General features: G+C 40.2%; 1 protein-coding gene across 9 annotated transcripts in view; it reads right to left on the bottom strand.

Moving 5' to 3' along the window:
• Nucleotides 1-8,703: 8,703 nt before the first annotated feature.
• LOC105284583 (RNA-binding protein Musashi homolog Rbp6) overlaps nucleotides 8,704-24,592 on the bottom strand; it is a 589,200-nt gene continuing 573,311 nt past the window's right edge. For 3 of the 9 annotated variants that reach the window (XM_026970600.1, XM_026970603.1, XM_011348235.3), the window contains 5 exons: nucleotides 16,012-16,116; nucleotides 14,855-14,920; nucleotides 10,688-10,962; nucleotides 9,622-9,686; nucleotides 8,704-9,179 (listed from right to left, as the gene is read on the bottom strand). In XM_026970600.1, the coding sequence (XP_026826401.1) occupies nucleotides 9,645-9,686; nucleotides 10,688-10,962; nucleotides 14,855-14,920; nucleotides 16,012-16,116 (488 nt within the window). In that variant the 3' untranslated portion in view covers nucleotides 8,704-9,179; nucleotides 9,622-9,644. The remainder of the gene's footprint in view (nucleotides 9,180-9,621; nucleotides 9,687-10,687; nucleotides 10,963-14,854; nucleotides 14,921-16,011; nucleotides 16,117-24,592) is intronic. The other 6 variants (XM_026970601.1, XM_026970602.1, XM_026970605.1 and 3 more) reach the window with 4 other exon arrangements.

Raw genomic sequence — 24,592 nt, 5'->3', positions numbered from 1 at the left:
GTAATTCAATGTTCGATTCGTGCGTGGTGGGGAATTATTACCGCGCAATTAGGCAGAAACGCGGAAAAGTCTCGCGTAAACTTCATAATGGATTATATGCCGCGTGTGATGTGTGCGCGCGCCGTAATACTCGTTTATTTACCCTCACTCGCGCGACGTGTAGTAGACGATAACAACAATTAATCACGAGGGATCCGCGCGTGCGGTCTGCTACTGCACACAGTTAGCCGTTTAAATTATTACTCGATATTGCTTTTTTCCACATGTGAAATGACGTGTGCTCGGAATTCGCTCGTTTTCTCCTGTTTCCTCCGTTTCGTTTCTTTCTCCTTTCGTTTGGCGACGCCCGAAATAACGTGATTCTCAATGCGAGAAACGAGGGGGAAAAAGAAATCGCTCAGCTTGGTCAAAATTCAGACCGCCGTGGAGTCAGAATCTGGTATCGATCTCGTCGACAATCGTACTGCCGTATTTTTCTTCTCATCTGACATCTCGATACCACGAGGGATAATTAATCGTGATCGTTAAGTTCATAGTGCTTTGATTTCATCTATAGAGTATTTGCTTATGTTATACATACGTCTTACTATATTTCATAATTAAATTTATTTAAATTCCTTGATGATGTTCCGATATCATCATTGATGTGCATTTCGTAGTGTCCTTCTTTTCCCTTTTCTCGTTTTGTGTATACTCGAACGATAGCTCTTACCGTCGCAATGAGAATTAACGTTGCGACGCAAACTGGACCATTGTGATCGTGTACGTACGTGTCTGTGTGAATAAATGTGTACGTGTACGTGTGTATGTGTTTTTGACGTTAGCGTCTCTCGTTCAAACTCCAATCATGTGCTCGAAAACGCCTCGTCTTATCGGTTCGCCGCTCATTTACGGAGTGGTAAATTGCTTAACTAACTAATTAATTGTCCGCTCCGCATGATTTTGCCTCCCCTCTTTCTCTCTATATATGTCTTCTTCATAGTGTATATATATGTATATCGGTCTCGTAATTATTATCTTATTATTTATACGTATGTATATCTGTATATATCATGTGCGGTCGCACGAGGGGCGGCTGAATACGACGAGCGATCGGTGTCGTATTATTATTTCACCTCGTCTACCACATGTCCACGCAATTAATTCGTTTTTCTTTTTTTTGTCTAAATGGATCTTGTAAAAAAAGCTCTTGGGAATCGCGGATAGGCTCGTACAGTTCAGCCTACTCTAGCCGCGCCTCGCGCACAACCCTCCTCTTTCCTTAGCCACCCCGTTTGTCCCCTTTCCCCCAATAATTCTATCGCAATCGGTGGTGATCCAAAAGTTTCAGTACAATAGTATATTAGCTTTAAAACATCAATAACTATATATACAAATGCATAAAACAATGTCTCAATATATCTGTTCATCTTCATAATCCTCATATTTTTTTTTCGCCTTTTATATATATATATATATTCTCGTTTATATATAATTATAATATATTTTTTGCTTTTCTTAATCATTCAATATGTATATTTTTATATATATATGTATATTTATATTCATATTTATATATTTATACTTTTTATATACTAGATATAGATATATATGTAATATTTCAATATTTTTTAATATATATTTCATATTTATATATATAAATATAAACGCGCATGGAGACTATACTCACATATATTTTGCTTGTTCTTGTTTCCTACACAAACTCATCTCTCTTTCTCTTCCGCTCTCTCGCTCTTTCTTTTTCTACACTTTTGCTTCTTGCATATATCCTTTTTCACTCGTCCTCATTCGCTCTCTTTCTCTTTCTCTCTCATTCTCTCATTCTCTCTCTCCCTCTCTCTCATTTTCTTTCATTCTTCTTCTCATGTCAACTTATTTGTATATTACGATCGCGTCTCTTTGTAATTAATAATTGATCGTAGATTCTTCTTCGAATATGTATACATTTATATATATTTATATATATAAATTATATATATATTTAAAGAGAATTATATATATATTTAAATATATATATAATTCTCTTTTTCTTTCCTAAGAGAGATCGCCGGAAGAACTCTGAACGTTCAAGAGTTGCCATTGCTTCATTGAGTAGGTATACATTTCTTAAATGATACATATCAATATCGTGAGATTATCTGCATTATAATATATTGAAAAAAAAGATTCGTCATTCGAAAAGTTTATAAACCGATGCAAACCAAGAAAGACAAAATAAAGAGGAACGGAATTAAAGATCTGTTTAAGGAAACTAGAGTACTATGAAGAAATCAGTTTTAATATCGTGAATATTATAATAAGATATAATTCATCCCCCCTACACACAATCAATTGATTTAGCTTCTTTCTTAACACGTGAGCATCTTTTCACAAATGGTGGTATACATCGTGGAAAAAGTGATAATATACACATCTAAAATAATATAATTTGCTTCATAGTATTCTGCTTTCATCAAACAGTTATCAGATAAAATGTTCGATCAGAATCTGCAATTTTTTTTAATATTGTTGAGGCTACAGTTTTTTTATGGGCACTTCCTCTTGCGATTAATTGGCAGTAATAAACAATTCGATGGTCCTGTTCACGAAGTTAACAACTCAATTAAAAGTTATTTTAAAGAATATAGACTATATGTGAGAATACGTAATTTATCAAATCTGTTTTTTTTTTAGGCAATTATTTAAATCACGAATAGCAAGAAAAAGGTACGAATGGGATTTTAATTTACATTAATCTGTTTGATTCTCTGTGTCTAGAAAAAAAATTATAGTTCACGATAATATAATGGAAATAATAATTTTTTGTGTGGTCACTTAGCATTTATTGTAAAATGTTATATACGATATATGGTGTAAAATACGGCAATCGGTTATAAAATTAGGCCTTTTTCAAATATTTAATATTGAGCTCACAATATCTGAATTTTAAAAATTACGTTGAGTTGCAAAAAAAGTATATTTGAAGTTTTCTAGACACTTTGAGGAAAGGAATTCGAAAAATAAATAATTCTAAAAGAAGTTTCGGTTAGTGTTATCGACTCTTTAAACTGGATCATCGAATCAGTAATTTATTCCTCTTAATTTTCATTCATGTTTCACACCGGGCATATTGTATCGTGAAATGCATCAGCATTTACGCAAGGGAAACATTGTGAAACTTAAAAAGAAACACAATATAAAATGTTTGCAATTTTTCGCAAAAAGATTTTAGCGGTCGGGAACTTCGCAATTTTGTTGTTATATGAAACACGGCAAACTTTTTTCCGTTCGAAACCCGCTCTGAACACTAAACTACTGTCCAGTGTTGCGAACGTTGCGCAAGACGGCTCGGAATTCTTTCGGCTTTCTCTTCCCAATCGCGAAAAGTTACGGCTTGTACGCTTAACTGTGATCTTCTCTGTTTTGCGCTTTTATCCCTCCTTTCTCTATTTTTTTTATATTTCTTGTGTTTTTTCCTCGCTGCAATCTCGCGCGTCTTCTCTTAACCCTAACGTGCGACGAATCTCGCGTTTACGCTCTACGTTCTGTTGAGCTGGTGTTATGTCCTTGTTTATATGTATGTGTATGTGCATGTACTTGTTTTAATCTGTCTTCCTCCCTTACGAAGTTCACCCGTGTACGCTTGTTTTTCTTATTCATTACTGTTCGCGTAATGTATTGTATATCGCTGCGGCCGACACCGTTATATCGTTTACCTACGATCCATGTATTCGCTGATCGAATTACAAATCGAATGAAAATAAAGTAAGTGCTAGAACGTGTAATGAACACCAAGAGCACTACGAAAGTTGCGGTTTCGGTTTTCACCCAGTAATATCTAGCATTGTTGCACAGTATAACAAAACCACTTGAGAAACGCAGAGAACGAGAGAACGAGAACGCGCGAGCATATGCTGCTGTTTGAAGCTTCAAAGCGGAGATACTTTGTGACTGTGAGCCTGCAAAATTTTAAGAAGAATAGCTGCGAGACCAACATTTATTTTAAAAATCGATTATTTGATTAGCGAGCAATCTTTCTACAGCAATTGAACGCGGATATGAAATCGCTCGGAAAAATATATCGCGATGTATAAACGTTAACAATCGATATTCATAGTTGATAAAACTTAATGTAATATGGTCGTTAGGTACTTTATTAGCGAAGAGGACATTAACATGAACATGAACATTAACGTGAACACATTAATTTTTTTTATCTCTTACACGTATAACGAGCATGTACACTCCATTTCAAACATGCGTTTTTATTGAGACTTATATGTTCTTTCGTCTCTATTCTTTCAAACCAGTCCGATTAAAGAATTATACACTGTAGTCACAAATTATCTCTACTTTACGGTATCCATATCTATGCTTGGCTGATATTCTTATCCTGACAATCAAAAAATGAACCTTTCATTGTTGCAAACGAAACGAGGGACGTATTGAATCTATTTTGATACTTTTCGTTTATTATTTCCAATGCATCCAAGATATTCCGCAATTTAAGATATTCCACTTATATCGATGACTGTTGTAAAATAACAATTGTTTCAACTTAAAGCAATTATATTATCTCTCTTTCTTTCTTTTGATTAAAAAAGGCGATTGTTTAATTAAAGCCAATCGCATTTTCACGTCTTACGCAATATGCCTATTTTGAACGTTTTCTTTTTGAAGTTATCACGCTTCTATCATGCTTCACCGACCTCTGGCGAGACAACTACCATTTTGTTTTGCTCACAATGGAGACGGGAGGTACTCGAAACGTAGTGCGACTACACGCGATCGCAATTCGCCCACTTCGCCCTCCCTTTTCCCAGTCTCGACCTCGATGCATTATTCTCAAACGAACCGAGTTTACGTCACGCGCATAATATAGGAACTTAAGAATACTGTAACTCTTCCGTCAGTACGCTTTAGCCTCCACCATTTTGTCACTGTACGTCTCTTTGTGGTCATGAAAAAGTATTGCTAACGTTCATTAAGAATTGACTCGTTTGCGCGCGTACCATCATCTCCTTCTTCCTTACTTTTGTTTGCACCTTCACCCGAAGAAACAAAATGGCTGCCGTTCAATGCCACGCACGTACCCAATTTAAAGTTATTTCTCCCCCCCCTTTTTTTTGTTTACCCTGTTGTTTAATGCAATAATAATAACAGCACGCACATAATAGTCGCGCGTATATTCGTCGTTTATATAATTATAATTAATCGGTCGATGAGACTCTTCCTCTTGTGAATTTTTAATTATAGTAATGATAATGTGCAATAAGGAACCGTTTATTTAGCGATATATCAACGAAACGCGAATATTCCAGTCGTATAAATTACGCGCATAATTTATTAAGGGCGATGCGGCCCTCGTTGCCAGAAAGAAGGGAGGAACCTCTCATAAACACTTCATCTCTCAGTGTAGGGTTCGTACCCATGTCTTTTAAACGCATTGCAACTTCACCATCGATTAATAGTTGCTGCGAGGTCTTTCTTATGCGTGCAACCTTTTCAATCTTTTAAAGATCAAAAGATTTTGATACGCGCGCGATAACGCGCGCTCTTAGTCTTTGAAACTTATTGAGATTTATCAGCGTGCCGCGATCGACGAGAAAGATCGCCACGCATAATAGAGACCCACGGACTGGCTGTATATCAATGTCTTGGTTGGTACTAATTAACGTGAGATTAATGTGAAATTTACTGCTGCAAGTTTTGCCTATATGTTATAGCTAGGACTTTAATCTAGAAAGAGATATCAAACCGATAACTCACACAGAGTTAGTTGAGCTTGGCTATCGATGCAACTTGGCTAGCCTACGAACGTCGGTAATCAGCTCTCTCGTGTGATGTCCGTTCATTAGAATTTCCAGAGAAACTGCCCGTCCGGTTATATTCAAGGGAATAAATGCCGATCGCGCTCGATCGTTCGGGAAGCTCGTGCCTCGAAGAATCAATCAATCTAGTCCCATGCTAATCGAAATTCCTCTCATCTTTCCGCGCAATATCGTAAGGTCGCGACAAAGTTAACCTAAGCCCCCGATCACAAGTAGTCCACTGGAATCTCTCAATCTTCGCTCATTCACTCGTCAATTGGACCGCGTTATGCAATCCCGAGTTGAGAGGTGTGACGTAACCCGCAAGAAAATGGAGCGGCTGAATAACGCTCGCCCGGGAACACGGGGAGACGGTCTCCGGCCGCGACGTTCGGATTAAGATCTCGTCCCTGCATTGTACAACATGGTCCAATCGAGGCTCGGATTTCACAAAAGGGGCCCCACCTCTCATTCTCGTCCCGAGCGGACATTGGGTCTCTTTTAACATCCAGGGTTGCATTAGTGGAAGCGCGCAACGTCCGATGTCCAGCCATTTTTGCAATATATAGGCTACAATATAATGTTCGCTCTCACGTTTGTGTCTTTCCTCGCTAGCCCGTTTAGTCCCTAAGCCTAATTCGCGACGGTCACCGCGCACCGTCAGCGGCCGCGCGCTTTTAATCCTAAAGGGGGTAAACGCTCTCGCACTCACACTCACGCTCTCTCATCGCCTCTTTCTCTCTCTCCCTTTCGCTCTTTTCGCTCTTTCTCCCGTATAACTTTAGGTTTTTTTGTTTCTCATTTTTTTCCCGCCTTAAGGTCTGTCTCCTCTCGCCCTTCCGTTAAGTTAGCGCGTTTAAAACGCGTCGACCGACGCTCTGTACATCGCGGACAGGTGTCACGCGACATCTCTATCTATGCATTTACTAGCTTTCTTCCTTAGCTCGATCTCATTCCGATCGTGTCATCTTCTCCTCCCCCCCATATAAGAATCTCGGTTCGCACCTACGTTGATTAACACCGACGCTGGTTAACTAAATTTCCCTTGCCTTGTCTGTGTGTTATAAGTAGGACTATAATCTAGTGAAGGACAATAAATCGCTAGACTCACACGCTAATCAGAATCAGTTAATCCAGACTGTCGGTGTAGCTCAGCCTTAGACGATTAGACGCCGGGGATGTAGAGCGTGTGTCGTGTTATGCAAGTGTGTGTATGTGTACGTGTGTATACATGTTGTGTAGAGTGTGTCGTGTGTCGCGGTAGTTTGTGACCGCCGAAAGAAACCTCTCGGATCGTCTTTCTTTTTTCATCGCGTTGGCTCGTCTATAGGGTCATGCATATACGGCGTTACTTTAAATCAATTATACGGTAATTCGCGTAATATATGTGTATATGTAACGGGGGTTACTGTATGTAATCGGTTTTTAAAGCTATACAGTGGCCGATTAGATTCATAACAGTCGTCGTTCGGCGGCTCCGGAAGCGGAAAACGCCGAGCGGAACTTCGAAGCGAGCGTTCGGTGTCAATTAGAATTACAGTGGAGTGGCGTAAAATCGACGCCATTTATATCCCCATTCCGAAAGCAAGGACATCGAGGCCGCGTCGAGCGCCTTCGCTGCGTCATTTAACGTAGTATTCGACTATAACTAATATAGTATAACAAGGAAATATACGATTAATAATAGTATACAAATTTCCAAAACCCTTTCGGTCACCGCGAAACATCTTATTGCCATAAAACGCACGATAATACCCTCTTGCGAGGTTCGCGAAACCACGGTAATTACACGCGCGTGCATCAAGCAGTCGCGTCTCCTGTCGGGATATAAATGGCGGATTCGTCGGCGAAATGCGGCTAAAGAACTTCCGCTACTCTGTGATTCTAACTGTGATATCATCTAGTGCTGTTTCTCTTCCTTCTGGAAGTCTTCCGCTGTTGCGCTTCTATCTGTCGTCTCTCGGGCTCGCCTGTCGTGTCGGCCCGAAATTCGACGCGGCTTTCTTGCGTGTTTCCCTCTTTCCACAAGTAATGCTAACAGCGTGACGTCAAGTATGCAACACGTCTACGTATGCGAACCTCCCTCGCCCGTTCGCCACTATATCCTCACGCTTTGTTATTTCGTTGCGCACCCGGGAAAGATAGGACTGCGACAGAGAGGATAGGAGAGAAGCACCGTTCCGCCATTTTAGTCAGCGAAAAGGCACGTTAGGAGAGAAAAGGGAGAGCTCGTGTCTGCACGTAAACATGCAGAGAGAGAGAGAACAAAAACAGAAAATGTCTCATGATTTATCCAGCCTATTCCTTTTCTTTTTTTTGTCAGGCCTTGCCTCCTTTTCTCTCTTCTTCTCGCGACCGTCTCTCTCGTTAAATTACTCAACCCTCCCCACGCATACGATTAAAACTTGAAAGCCCGGAAACAAAGACTCTCCCAGGTGCGAACGCGTGTGTGCCTATCGTTATATATAATATATTTACGCGAGCATACGCAGTGCATGGCGCTCGTTAATAATTGCAATCGCCATAGTAATCATGTAATAATTAATAGTTATATAATAATATTCGTGAGAGTTGGTATCTCTTCCGTCTCTTTATCTGCCTTAAATATTAGAAGTCATACGTTATCGTCTAATAATTATCAATTATTTATATATTTATATATTTATATATATATATATGTATATATATATATTTATATATCTTCATATATATATACTATATATATATATACATATATATATATATATATATATATACTCTAGACTTAACCGCTTAAATATTTAGCAATTAATAATATTAATTTAATTTATTATTATTATATTATTATTCCTTTTATTAATGTCGGAGAACGGGCTGGCGTCAACACGCAGTTTCGGCCACAGCTATTGCAGCGCATCATTGTTTTCTCTTCCTATTTTCCGAATGACAGTCGGTCTTCCTGTCGCTCTTTTCGTCCGTTTTCCCTCATCTCTTCTCTGGACGTGACGTCGTCTTGCCCCTTATATCAATCTTCTTTCCTCGCTTCAGCAGCATTTACTTTCTTCCACCTAGCTACAGTTGCATCCAACTTCCTGAATTCGACTAATGCTCTAAATTCTTTTTTAATGCGTTGTTACATATTCGCGTAATATTATGTCCAGGCCGTTTACAAAGCTGGACGTTTTTTTAAAGTTGCATCGACTGGATCTTGCTTGACCATCGACTTGTGATGTTGACATTATCTGCTTGTGGGTGTATTGCAACTTTCGATCATCATTTGTGATAAGCGTGTATATGTTTTTTTATTTCTATTTCGTCCAGAGATTATCCACACTGTGTTTAGCTGCCTCAAATCCTCCGTGTTGCTTATTATATTAAGCGACCGTGCTGCGTTCTGCCGTCTCGTCCATCCTGGCGAAAAGAAAAGTAACATTTCGACAAGTTAGATAAATTATTTGCCCGGCTGACGAAGACGCAGCCAATTTTAATCAGTTCGAAATTAACTCACACAGCGGGCGTAAAATAAAGCTGCATCTAAACGTAACATCTCTTTCTCAATATGCATATTTGGGGGAAGGTTCTGGGGGAAACGGGTATTGCTTTGGATATGTAAAAATTCGATTCTTGCTTTTTCTCAATATCTTGGAATGGATTGCTTTCGTTAGTAGTTTGTTACGATTATGCAGAGCTGTGTTTTTTCTCGCATATCTTCACAGATAATGTGTTACACCAGAAATTGCGGGATGCAGAAAAGGAAACTTGATTATTCCATGTGTTGCTCTTGCGTCTAATAAATTTGCCTCGTGAAATCTGTACTCTACTGTGAGAAAAATATTGTTGATGGCGGACATACCTGTTATTAGGTCTTAACAAGGCTCAATGGTAGCCATTAGTGAACGCCGCTGGTATTAGAGGACCCTGGAACAGTACAAGATATCGGTCTCATCAACCTTCCCATAAAAATAATAATCATTACACAAGGATGAGCGCAAAGATAGACCCTTGCGTTTGCCTGCATATCTAAAATTGCAGCGTGCAATTGCGGTACTTGGCCTTTGAGGTTGTAGTCTCTTTTATGATGTATTTCACAAAATTCCATGATGTAAAGATAATAACAGCAACAATAATAAGTAACAAATTGCGAAGGCCTTGATGTTACGTAGGAAGTCTTGGGTAAATTGTTAAATACATTAATATTGCAGAGAGTACCACATTATGGAAATCCTATAAACGATATTATGCACGTTCGATATACAAATCAATGTAATAATTGTCATACTATACCTGACGGACCAGAGACGTACCCGTAAAATATAAAAATAGAATATAGAATATGTATATATATATATATAAAGCGTACGATAATAATGTGTACATAAAAGCAATCTTTCTTTGCTGTAAATCTGACAAATCGGTTGCATTGAATATAATTTATGTCTGCAAAAGGGTAGTATTACACACCCACATTTTTGCTTGTCATAAGTGCGTGAAGCTGGTGAAATTACTGTATGGAACGAAACGATAGAGAGCTTGGTCGATGCTAAAAAAATATCTTGATCTTCGCAGTATCTTACATCAGTGGCAAATGCATCTCTAATACTCGTGCGTGTGATGTAAGTCTCTAGACGCAAAAATGTGGATACAACGTCTGCATCCCGTTTCCTCTCTCGCCGACCATAAGTTCCACTGATGTCTGTGCACCCAGCAGAAACGCTTCAGCAGGCTCTTCCACGTATGTTTCTCTGGAGCAAGACATTAATAGAAAATGGTGCGGCTGACAGGACTGCCAGGACAGACAAACAGGCGGTGAAAAATCTTGCGTGATTCCGACCGCGCTCTTCGTCCTTTCGTTCCATCTCTCTCTTTCTCGGGAGGGGCCCGATCTTTGGTGATAATGGAGGAGCATTAAGTGGACTTACGGGACTGTAGTTGAGCGGGGCACGGGATACAGCGATCGCGGGGAACGCGGTCGTGGGGGGCTGCGGGCTAGCTGCGGCCTGGACGTAGCTTGCGACTGCGGAATCCGCGGCTGCGGCTGCTGCTGCGGCGGCGGCGCTCGAGCTGTACATGTCAATGGGGCCCGGCGAATTGGCCGCCGGAAATGACCGGCCCTGAGGCCCACCGTGGCCGGCCGCGTGCGGCGACGCCGGCGGGAATCCGGCCTGCGCTGCGGCCGCCTGGTAGTTGTTCATCACTGCAACGAACCCGCGTCAATGTTCACTCTCTCTTAACCCGTGAGAGCGTACGTCGTCGTCGCGACGAGGATGAACTTCGAGGAAGCTCGTCCTCGTCTCGTGCGCAGGAACATATCGTACTCGCTTGCTTCCGAGTCTTGCTTGATCAAGAAGCACCGAGATTTAAATGGAAATCGATTTCTCAACTACCATGGCCCAATCTGATGTAAGTCGATTGAAACTGCGATTGTTATTTTATGTGTTAATGAGTTAACTGTTTATTTAATTTCATGAGTGAAAAGTTAACGCTTAAGTCGTGTAAAGTTGCCAGCGCATTTACGCGAAGCGCAGACTAAAAATTGCATAATTTTTTTACTACGGGGTTTTTCTTCTCATAAAATGAATGCGATGGAATCAGCTGTGACTGCGCCGTGATAGTTGAGGATTAAAAGAGATTTACGATGGCCATTCGTTTTATCTAATCGTTAAACAAGAGACGTTAAGTCGCGAGTGCGGCAGTAATTTTCGTTCTTGAAATTGTAACGTATTGTGTCTCTCGCGAGAGTTGTCTTGGTGGCAATTATTGAACGTGAAAATTTCGATTGTTTTATTCTACTCTCGCGATAGCGATATCAGCGTTGCATGCCTTATCCCTTTCAGGAATCTTCCATGCAAGTACCTTAAGGCACGTGGTTGCTCCGTTAGCGTTTGCCTTTAGTTTTTTAGCTTTCTCACCTCTTTCCGTTTGCTAATATCAAACTCATTTCACTTGCATAATGATACTCTTTAGCGGGCTAAATCTCGTTAAAGATAAGATTTTTGAACTCGTATACTAATGTAACGTGAATCGTAACAAGCCCACGCACATTCGTGCACAAATAAACGATCTCTGGTCTACGTTTTACTTTGAGGACTGTGCGTGTATCTCGCTCGCTTAACGATCGCGCGAGTGAGATACGATTAAATCGACGAGTACGTATCACGATATACACACACACACACATGAATACAAAGAGAAGGATAGAGTCCGTTTAACGAATCTTTTCACGATGCATTCACTGAAGGAAAAGAAAAGGGAAAGAATAAAAGAAGACACTCATTAAGCGCATTGCAAGGCAGCCTTCACCTACGACCATAAAGATAAGAAGAAAAAGCGCCTTGCACATAGACATATGTATGTATGACATTGTACAACACGTCGCTGGACAGGCAACGCAATCGCACGAGGCAGTGATGGCGACCGATTTTGGAGAAGTTACAAGATACAACTGGCTACGGTTACTGCTCTGACGTTCCGTCTGCACGAGGACTAACTTTTCCCTCGTGCTGTTAGAAAGTCAAACGGAGCAGGGATGGCACAGTTTGCTCGATTATAAAGGCCAAGCGGCGAAAACTAAACTTACCCCATTCCGCGTTCGGCTCCCGAAGTAAAGACGTCATGAGAATATAAACGAGAGAGGGATAGGCGGGGGAAATTATGATGATGCAAACAATTACAGAATCTGGTGCAATATTACCCTTCTTTGTGATATTAATATTGAATGAGCTTGCGTTGGAAACTGAGTTATACGCAGGAAAAATTTAATTAAGAAATTATTTTATTGATTACATCGGAAATATTGCTCGATAAAGAAATGAAATCAAAATTCTGAAGTTATTTTTTTATGTAATTTGATTGAAAAATCTCATAAAATAAATACTCGTTCTGTCTCTTGCACCAGATGTACTTACTAACAGAAAAACGATAATTGTGCCAAAAGAATTGTAATTTTAAACTGAAAAACCACAGTCTCTTTTTTTTCGAAACAAATGTTGAACAACCTAAATCTTTGACGTTACTGATGCTTTTTGAGTCACGAACTATGCTGTTCTCCATCTCTTGCAAACGATATATTATGCTGCCTTCAGCAAGGGAGGGTGAGTGATGTATGTGTTAGTCTTTTAAGCTTTTTCTGCAGTAACACGTGACATTTGATACACACATAATGCACAGCACTAGGATTAAACGCTGATGCAGTTACTATGTTTACAAAAAGCTACTTTCGCGCATCTCTTTCTTAATCAATCCTGCCAAACACTGCCTCTTGTTCGTTCTCACGGTGTTCGCGCGCAGGAGCAACGAGGAGCAATGGAACCGTAGGACGAAATTACACCGTATTACTCTCGAAAGTGCATCGTACTCGGGAACACAGTGTCTCGCCGCGTCGTCCGCATTCCCCGTCGAACTTCAACACTCGTAAAAACTCTGACAGACAGCCAATAAGAGGAGCGCCGAAGATTAATGTATCCGACTCGAACGATACCGCGTATCGTCGTTGTTCGCGTTGTTCGCGCGGCAGCTCGCGTAAATGTCATACGGTACGTACTTTTGGATTAACGGCGGCCACGAGAGCGCTGAAGAACGAAAAAGACGACGAGAACGAGAGCGGCAGAAGAGGAACAAGATGAGGAAGAAATCGGGGATGGGGGATGGTCGTAAGCGGGCGGTACGCGAAGAATTTGAAACTCTCTCGACAGGGGAGGACCGGGAGGGAAGGGACGGAGATGGGTGGATGGCGGCGAGGTTACGGGAAACCGAAAGCGCCCCAGCGTACAATCTAAAAACCCATTCAGCTTTTAAACTCTTGACAATGGCGGCCGGTTACAAAGTTTTGTGCCGGTGCCACGACGACGAGGAGGAGGCGGCGCGCGGTCGGGGTGCACGGGGGCGGGCGAGGAGGACGTGCGCGATTCAAAAGTTTGATTTATTTGAGAGGAGATTGCGGACGGCACGACGGCGCGACGGCGGGCAGATCGGGGACAGATTCTAGATGGAGAGAACGAGGGAAAAGAAGAAAAAAATAGAAGAGAGGAGGCGTATTTCGCTGCCGGCATCTCGGCGCCCTCGCATGTGCGACACTTCTCTTGGGAAACGCTGGTACATCCTCCTTCTCCCTCCCGCTGCCCTCTCGTCGGTCCTTTTCTACTTCCGTTCTCTCCGTGACGACATCTCGACGCGGATTTGACGGGAAGCGATCGCGCGAGAATTAAGGGACGAGAAGTAACGAGACGGTGCCCTCCGCTGGGATCATGGATGGGATAGTGTTTCTTCGCCGAAAGCTATCGCTTTACAGCGACGAAGGGCTTCGAAGCGAAAACTTTTCGGGAAACTGAAAAATCTCTGACAGAAGCGAGCGAGTATGATCTCATCTACTTTTATTTACACGCCGCAAATGGCATCATGAGTGCGATTGAAATGCTATTTGACTTGCCACGACAGTCTTCGTTGTTCTCTGAATTAGCTGAAGCTTGAATATCCGGTGGAAATCGTCAAAAATGATTTTTACATAAACATAAACATGCAGCGTTAATCATGCTTGACAAAGCAGCCATGCATTCCGTTGCTCGCTATCGCAAATTAGTAGCGCCTTGTGAGAAATGGCAGATTTTAATCGATTAAAAGCTTGCCTGACTTTTATTGGCTCTTAATAAAGGCAGATTGTTTCGTGAAAACGAATCGTCGTGTAATGCATTAAACAGCAAAATTAATAACGTTCAAGGACATTCCTTCGCAAAATTACACACCATATTTAACGGAATTTAATTCGCGAGAACGTTGAAATGTTAAACGATATTAAAATGATATGATAAAAGCTTGATTTCGAAATAATATAACATTTCGTTTGATAATTTTATCGTGGCATTTCGTTCAAACGATCGCGAGTATTCGTTCAAAAGATATTTTTCCGCCAATTTCTATCGGCTCCGCACAAACTTTATTGCTCGTAATCTCGCGTGACTAGTTAACGAAAAAGCCATCGTAGAAACTGTTTGCATTGACCGAGCGAATCGATCGTAGCGCGATGAAGCAAGTCGAGAAAGCGCATTACGCTCGCAGCCACGAGGAGGAGAAGAAAGACTTTGAAGACGTACCAGAAAGTGCTTGCGTAAGTAAGGGCGTGTTGTTGTTTGGGGTGAGCTGTCCATTGGTTAGATCCACTGAAACATAAAACTTCGGTCACAACTGCGCCGCACTTGCAATGCGCGTATGTGCTTTCGCTATTCATTTCCGCCGACTATCTCACTCGACAATAGTCTGGAAGCTAATATTATCAAGAAAGAGAGAAAAAAAAACAGGAAAAAAAGAAGAGAACAGAACGAACAGAGAAGATGATGACGCGCCGGATGGATGACTGAAAGAAAAAAACAGCAGACGTAGAACGATGATCTTTCCGAGTGTGTTGCTTTGTCAATCGTCTCTCTCCTGTTTTCGAGTTTCGTCCGAGGATGCCCCGGGATCCCCGGGAAGGCGTACCGTTGCTTTCTCTGCCTCTCGTCTCCGACGCTCGAGCGTGAAAAGTGGCTCTTAAACGCTCGGTTGCGAACCGAGGCGAGGGTGTTCCACCATCGCGGAATTACGCTCGGCGGATGTGTCGCGCGCGCGCGCGAGATGGCACGTTGCGAGAATAACGGAAGTGCCACACGTCGGCGAAAAATGTGACAGGTGTTTTCTCTGGGCACTTAGAAAGCTTTCGCACAGTATCGACGGTATCAGCTTTCTCCATCGGGGCGAGGACGCTGCTCGAGACCGCGTCGGCGGTTACCGCCACGACTACGGTTTCGATTCGGATGCGTCGACTGGCTGTGGCAATAATGGAACCTACGGGTATCGATCGCCGTCGTAGCCACTGTAGCTGCGAGATTCCCTCGAGTAGCACCCCCGATGCATCGAAATGCACTTCGGTATTAATATGCATTTTCCATACGGAACAGACGAAGGCAGAAACGTACGAAACGCGATAAACGAGGCGGGACGATTCGAGAAGAATTCTCGGAAATGGTTGTACTTTGAGAGATCGCGTATAAGGGATTTCTGTATCAGCCGGAGAAAAAGAGAGAAAGATAGAAAGAAAGAGCGAGATAGAGAAAGACAGTCCGATGATGGTGAAAAAAGTACGCGAGCATGTGTGTGCGTGCGTGTGTAAAAGATAGATGACGGACGAAGAGAGAGAGAGAGAGAGAGAGAAGAGAGAGAGGGGGGGGGGGTGTTTCGGTGCGTGTTTCGAGCAAAGTGAATGTCGACTTCATACATTTCTTCCGCAGTGCATTGCGTTGGACGTGTTGCATCGGCGCCTCCGTATACGCGCGGCCTGCATTCTCACTTCCTGTTCCGTGGTAGTACACCGCCGGCACTCCTGACATTAATAAAGAACAAGAAGAAAGCTGAGAATGATGAGAAACAAAAACGGGAACGGGGAATACGATCTGTAATGCGAATTGTTACTGGCCAAAAAAGGGGACGGGAATTTATGTTGACGTACTGCGTGGATTAACACACTCCAATGTGTAGATATTTTACGTTATAGTTCGTCTCTTTTAATACGTGTGTAAGGATTTAAATTTATCTTTTCGATATATGGTGTACAAATTGATATCACGAGTGATATGACACAGTTCCAATTTCAATTTTATAATTTCAATGTACGCATATGTGTAGTAGATATAGATTATTTGCTTGTCGCATTGTTAGTAATCTGAATCTCCAAAACAGTTGCATTCGTCACGCATTACGTGAACATTGAGCGAAATTAAAAAGAACTATACTAAAAACTTAAATAAACTCATAAAGTGTTTAAAAAGTCAGCGTATCAATTTAATACTGTTTTATATGGCAGATATTTTATGCTGTTTTATATATTATAAAAGAAAGATCGTGGAGAAACTGGAATGCAAATAAGGCGCAGAGGAAGTGGCTAGGAATAAAAGCGGATTAAGCTTATATGTTCTCGTATCTACGAACATGACGCATGAAATACTAAAGATTAATTTCCCAGCATAGTGTACCATTTCTCGTGCAATCTTTAATTCATGGGATGTAATGGAAAAAATTTATTTTAAAAAAATGTGGCTTTTAATGGCAAGATTTTTTATATAATAAATGTAACTAGTATTATCGTTACATGTTAGTCATTATTAATTATTCTCAGAATATCTGCGCAATCAAAAGATATAAAAATTAATTAAAAATTATAAGGATTAGGAAGAGCGAAAGGAATACTTTTTCTGTTCCATAAATAATAAAACCTTTGTGTTCCTAGATTTAATATTATGTAGAAATGCAGAAATGAGTTTTTATCTTTATTCGCAGCAATGGACAGTACTCAACAAAGATAATCTTAGTACCGTGAATATATTGTGTACAAGCGGGAGTTATTTGTGATAAATATGCGATTACTCTGAGAATAATATCGATGATACGGGAAAATCATTGAAGATCGAAACGTGCGTTTGATGTACCGTTAGGGGAAGAGAATAGCCCTTCTATGCTGTCGCAACAACATGTTTTCATGGAGAAGCCTCGTTTTGAGCGCGCAACCATCGACACTGATAACGCGATTGCGAGAGATGCCAGAGAGGGTGAATGGACCATAAATCGTGGATCGACGTGATTTGTATGGGGTATCACGGCGCTTAATGGTGTGGCTTGTCTCTATCGACATGCTCTGACCGGAAGTTCCGAGCTGCCATAGAGAGGGAAACACTCTGTAGACCTGTCCGCCCTAGTCTGACGATTTACGTGCATTCATATCTTTTCGATACTCGGCAACATAAATGAATCTGATGTTTGGCGAAGATGCGTAAATAAAAGAGAAACTACGCATACTTCGGAGGAAATTAGACAGAAGTCTGTAACACGAATTGTGTTTTGAAAGAAGCCAGGATTATCTAATTGAATTCTCTCGACTTGGGAATTTCAAATTATCTGAAAATTATCTGAAAATTTTGCAAGGGAAATTCATAAATAAGTATCTTTGAATGAGTATCTTTGCTAAAACATTTCTTTCACGATTGCTCTCTAGAAAATGAAAAGAAAATATCATATAGCAGTCCTGAGAGAGAAAACATATAGTAATATTCTAGAAGTGAGAGTGTGTCGCTCGATTCGGGATTGGGCAGGCTGACGAATGAAACGGAAATCCTTGCCAGCAGACGTTTATCGGAAGTTTTATGAAAAGAAAGGGGCTACACGTCGAGTCCGTCGAAACGGGCGCGGCTTCCGGATCTCGCGACAACCGATGGCTGCACCGATAACTCCTGGGGTCGTATCTAGATCCGGCCAAAAATAGCGATATATATATAAGCACAGATATACATGTATATACCTAGCCGAGCAGGTATGTACATACAAGTTGCTTCAAAGACCATACGTTTTATCTGAGCCAGAGATATTAGCCAAATAGCAGATATTGGAAGAAATAGATTTAGTATTACAAAAGATAAGAAAGTGTAAGTAATTTTAGTACCAGGATATCGTACATTCAAACATAAGTAATTGGAATTGAACTTAATGTGGTTTGTAATACAGTGATAGAGTCTTATTTGGAAGATAGCTTTTAAGCGGAGTGTATTTTAATAGGATTTCAGTTTAAAATTATTAATTACATTAGTGGGACATATAAATACCGTAAATGCAGATGCATGTGCACGGAGTGAGAATTTTTTAAAATAAGGTCGAATAAATTTGTGCAAGGTATGGAATAAGTGACCACCAATACTGCAATTTTGCAATTTCGTAATCGAAGAAAAAAGTGTACGCGACATTTTTGGGGCATTCTATATAAATACATATATACTAAATCTGCCTGCGAGATAAGGGGAGCGAGAAATCCTTATTGCCTGGATTCGGCCGTCTATACAACCGACGCGTAGGGATCTAGGCCAAGAGTTCATCTATTTCGAGTGTATCTCCAGCTGACGTAAACGCGATTGAGACTTTAGATAAGAACTCCGTGCCGCGAAATCTACTCAGGGGACCCAGAGCAGCGCAAAGCCGAGAGCTTTAAGTCCCAAATTCTCGCACGGAATCGCTCATTCAACTTGGGGCTGCTTTAGCGAAAGATGAGGATCTGGTCGAAGGTTACCAGATCCGAAGAACCGAACTTCGACAAGTAAAGGATACAAGTGCATGTCTATCACGAGATAATTCCGTCTGAAAATTGGTTCTATATAGAAATCGAAACCTGCTGACAGTTTGGAACAGCTCATCGGCTTGAAGGATTCTTACAAGAAACTGCATACATGTTGTATGGAGGTAGTAATTATTAGCGAGTTTTTATCATCCTTGAAAATTATCAAGGTACATTTCTTTCTAAAGAGATTATATCCAGACTCAAGGAAATAGTTACTGATAAATGTTTTGCGAGTAGCGCATATTGTCAGAAAAATTTCGTTATTAGAGACTTTCTTTTTTTCCCAATCATTTTGATCATTTTGATCAAAGATAGACATTACAGACGATATAGAAGAGAGTTTGTTGCAAAATGTAAAGACGGATACGTACACTTTCTGTCACGTCAACATTTGTAAAGTACCTAAAGAGCTACTTGATTAAAGAAGATTGTGTGAAACCATAATTATAATTAATTATAATTAATTATAAAACAATATATTTTCAGACCACTTTTTTAAGTATTTTATCATTGTTTATTGCATAAATGGACCTTAAATTAAGAAATTCGATGTTATTTTATAACGCAGGCTTGTAACGTATGAGCATGCGAGATGTAAGGTTGTGTTGCGATTAGCAGTAAATTATGATGGAAAGCTTTAACATATTAAAATATTTTTGAAAGCTTGTATTCTGATTTCATGTTGTGTTAAAAATGCAAATGTAGAAGAGGATGTTATGAAAAGTGTTATACATGATTTCGTATAGTATCAATTTACATTATAACAGCTGCACATTAAAGTGGACATATCCTGATTACCCCCATAGTGAAAAGCTGCATTTTTTACGCACAATTAGAGGAGAGCGAGATGCACAGAGGCTTTTGACGAAGCAACACATTGATTGAATCAAACTGTTAATCAGCGATGACAATTGTACAGTTAAAGGTGATCGTCGATAATGATCGTCATAGTCGTCAATTCGCGCATTCATAAACGGTGAAAATTAAACGGAATTCAACGAAATTTAACGGAAGCTGTTTAAACGACATCAAATGCATTAAACAAATTAGCAAATATTTTCCGGCCAGTAGAATCGTCGACCTAAACTACGCACGCGTATCAGTGGCTATTTGCCGGCGTGTAATAGTCGTAGCTTAAATATATTGTAGGCAGATATATAACCTTATGTAGATATCATCGTGACAGATCGTCTCTAAACTACCAACTCGCGCTAGCGTGTCACGCTGCTAACACTAATTAGCGTTCTAATTCTAGCGGTTAAATAAACGGCAGGAAATAACGATGTTTGGGCGGCGAGTTTTACGAGCGGTTCTAGCTCGAAGTACTAGCCGCGAGTATAATGGGAATTTATACTTTTATACAATTGTACGGGGAAATACGAGAAAAGATGGACAGTCAAACTGACAGACGAACACACGACACACCAAACAAAATGATCACTCTCTCGTTCTATCTACGTGTCTAATCTACTGTTCTATCAATTCTACGCAGAAGCCGAGAGGCGAGAGGCGTCGTGCCGAATCGCCTTACTGCTCCTGACCATCTCTCTTCGAAAGATCTACTTTTTATTCTATGTAGATATAATTATTTTCAATAAACTCCACAGACAACACTTAAAATACTTTTTGCCATACACGAAGATACTCGTTATTACGGTCGCTTGAGTACACTATTTTAACTCGAATCTGTAACTATATATATATATATATATATATATTTAGGCCATATATATATATATATATATGGCCTAAAATATCAGCCAAGGTTGCCACCTACGTTTCCCGATGATAAATCGATTTATATGATTAATATTACACTATAATGTTATTACTTTCTTCAAGTGCTGTTTTCGTACCAATATGAACGAATGGAAGCTTTTGTACATATCGCAGTCGTGATAGAACTGAAATTGTATGTGTTGCATTTATATAAGCGTAATATACGGGCAATCTTAGCATCAACTAAATTATTTACTATCGATGTTAATCACAAAGATATTAATTGATGTAAAAATCTTTCTTGTACTACAAACTGTTTCTAATCAGAGACAACTATGTATTATATCGTTTAATTTAATTTATAGAGAGTTCTAAATTGTCTACACTTTTGTACCACTGCGGGAAGATCTGGATATATGCTATTTTTGATCACGACTTTGTGATCGTCATTGGTTAATATTTCGGCAAAATTTTCATGTGCTCTTACAATCGTTGGAAAACGAAAATCGACCCGTCGTGGTGAAACTAGGCTTTTTCACTATGAACAATGTATAATAATCAAAATCACTTCATATATATATATACGGCGATGTTTCTAAGAGATAGTAGATGTAGGTAGATGGTAGATTACTCGCCCCTAGGTGACTGCATCTTCACGAAGTCTTCGTCATCGATCACGGCAATGGTTCCACCCCGGTTGCCTTCCCTCCTTTTTTTTTGCGACATTCAACTCGAATTCGTTCGTCTCACGGAAAAAATTGACCCATAACCGCGCGACGTGATGAGCAAAACCGTGCGTCACGGCAAAAAGGACAGCAGAACCCGCCAAAGTAATGTACTTCAGATTACAAGAAAATATCGACACATAAATCACGTGATGCACGAGAGAGAGAGAGAGAAGGAAGAGAAAGAATAGAAAATGTCTGCGGTAAAGGGCAGAGTCCTTCAGCATTCTCGATGGTGGCTATGGGTCACGCGGCAGGCTCAAGAGTGTTTTTACACGCGCGGCTGATTTCAGTTTTCACTAGAACTACACACACGAGCCTGGATACATGCAAATTTTGACAGCGCGTGAAATAGCGGTCAACAATTGAAAAAAACGTTTAAATATTCATGAGTAAGATATCGATAATCATTTACTTTCCTGACCGGAGCGAGGCAGTCGCTATTCTCAACTTTTCGTATCGCGTTAACTCCGTATCCGTTAACAGCGGTCTAATCCTGAATCACGTCTATCCGATATAGAGATCACCTTTAATGTGTCAGAGCGGGAGATGAGAATCTGATGACCTCGTTTTTCTCGCTAAATACGACGGGAGCACGAACTCCCACGTATCGGGTATCGATAGCTCTAAAGCAAGCTCCCGTAAGTTGAGATTTTCCGGCATTCTGCGACCGGCCGTACGTATACACCGTTCGCTTTTACTTGAACGGAGGTCCTTCCCTGGACATCAAGATCGGGAAAGGATCTAATACTTCTCTTGTCATGCGACGTGTTGTACACACAGATCTCTCGTGATACGCTGTCTCAAACAAACCTACGGACGTCAGGCTAAGTTCTAGTGAAAACTAATGTTCAGGCTCGAGAACTCGAGCACGGACAGAGTAAAAACGATGGAAATTCTGGATATAACTATATACTATGAGCTAGGCAGTCATCCAACACCAGTACGAGATACGGGGTTTAAAAATGTGTGTGTGTATGTGTGTGTATGTGTGTGTGTGCATATGTAAATATATATATGTACGTAGGAACCAAAAGTGATTTCCGTTACGATTACTTGTGGGCTATTCTAGAACTATGAAGAGAGAAATGACGCAAGATATATTTAGATTCCTAACACACCGATTAGAAAGATTACGTATGTATGTACGTATTCATGCGATAGATACAACAGCTTTGTAATGTGCTTTTTAAACGTTTTAAATTTCTCGTATTTGCCATATTTGTGTCCAGGTAATCGTACACCCTTAATGGATCGAGCGATGTGTATGTCGATTCCATTTTTGGGACACAACGTTGCAATCCGCTGCGTGTTTGCATGGCGGATTATGCAGGCTGCCGTGCGAAATGTATATCAAATAACACATTATTCTGTCGAATGATTTCATCAATATCGTCCCGTAACTTAACACATATTTCAGAACATCTGATACGGATATTTATAAATACCATACAATAATGGTATTTATAAATAATATTTATAAACGAAGATATGGAATCGGTAATGATCAACAGTAATGATCTCGCGATATTTTTGCTATTTTATTCGAGATCGAACAAAATAGTCCGCGTTTGTCGGGAAGTGCGTACTTCCCCGACGAAAGATCGTAGTCATATCCTCATGTTCCCACAATCGTGTCTCGAAATCGCCTTGGCCAGTAAAACTATCGAAGAAGCGAATTAACGTTACAAGGGGTTCACTCGGTAGCATGTTAAATAGCAATTAAGGGCGGTTTTAAAGCAGATTAAAAAAAACGCAGATACAGTGTAACAATAGTATACAGAACAAACCAACTTGAGATGGGGCTAAGAAACTAATTCAAACTTTTACTGCTGCAGTGAAATCGTACAAGCGTGCCATTTATATCGCTTCTTCGATACTTACCCTTTGCCGATCGCGTTGCTCGATCGAAGCGCGAATTACTCCCGTGATTAAATTGCAGTGCAATAGAGTATCTCGGACCGTGTACGGAATAGCGAGATGATTCTTTTATGACTGCGAAATTGGTTACGGGTTACAATCACGTTAAATTCGTTTCGATCGCGCCTGTCCGCTGAAAACGCCGATCATCCGTTTCCCAATTTAGCGTGGAATATAATATAATGTAAGTATATAATTAACGTAACGATGCGTAGCGTTTAATGCGATCTATCACGCACTGCGCAGATTTGTTTTAATCCGACAAAACGCGTCTACACAATGATGAAATTAATTGTTAATATTGCCGTAAATCCCATAATGATTGTAAAATTAAACGTTCGTCATCTGCATAGACAAATGTAAATAGAGCTCGGGAGGGAAACAATCACTGAATCGATTTTCGCGGATGAGCTAAATCGAATCGACAGAAAGGAAAGTAGGACGACGCGGATATTTTAATTTTACGCAGTCTATTTCCGCCGCGAACTCGCGAGAGTGCATGTCGACTTTGCAAATCGATCGACTTAAAAATCGCACACGCCGTGGAAAAGAAAGACAGAACGCAAATACAAATCGCGAGCGAACGATACAACGAACAACGGATGCACAACTAACATACGGTTCTCTGCTCCCTAAGCATTCCATAAAGACGTAATATATTTGTATACGAAAAATTCAATCAATTCAATACGAAACACTATCGGTGACAATATTGAACTATGAGCACCTAAAGTAACTAAATGGCAACAGTGACAGGATGTTTCGTATCTAATTAAGTTTAAGTAATGGTGGGACATGTCAGAGTGATATGTACGATAATGTGTCAGGAAGTATGAGTTCGCGTGCGCGGGTATATTTTACATGACCGATCAAAAAAATTTTATTTATTACGCACAAGCGTAATGAATAAAATCAAAATCTGATGAACGGAACGGAAGCTATCGTAATATAACGTTCATTGATATTGTTATAAATAATAAATCCGTAATAATTTTAATAGAAGCGAGACACAGAAGCATATTTCGCGCGATTCAATTTTATCTGCGGAATAATCTCACGATTTATGGGAAAAAATATATCGGAATAAAAACATTTGACTACTATGATTGAAAACTACGATTTAAAAAAATATATTATTAAAATCTGATACGCATAAAAAGAGATTTTAATAATTTTCGCATCGTTTGTGTCTTGGGAAAGTATGAAAAAATACTTTTTCAGTAAACAGCTATTTTTAAAGTATCTCGGAATAACGGTGAAAAGAGCGTATAACACATAGCTTTGAATTCTCACATTCATTTCTGATTCTACGCTCGAAAAATAGGATTCGTGGTACA

This window comes from Ooceraea biroi, chromosome 6 (genome assembly GCF_003672135.1).
Source record: "Ooceraea biroi isolate clonal line C1 chromosome 6, Obir_v5.4, whole genome shotgun sequence".
NCBI lineage: Eukaryota > Metazoa > Arthropoda > Insecta > Hymenoptera > Formicidae > Ooceraea > Ooceraea biroi.
This window is presented reverse-complemented; position numbering and strand designations above follow the sequence as displayed.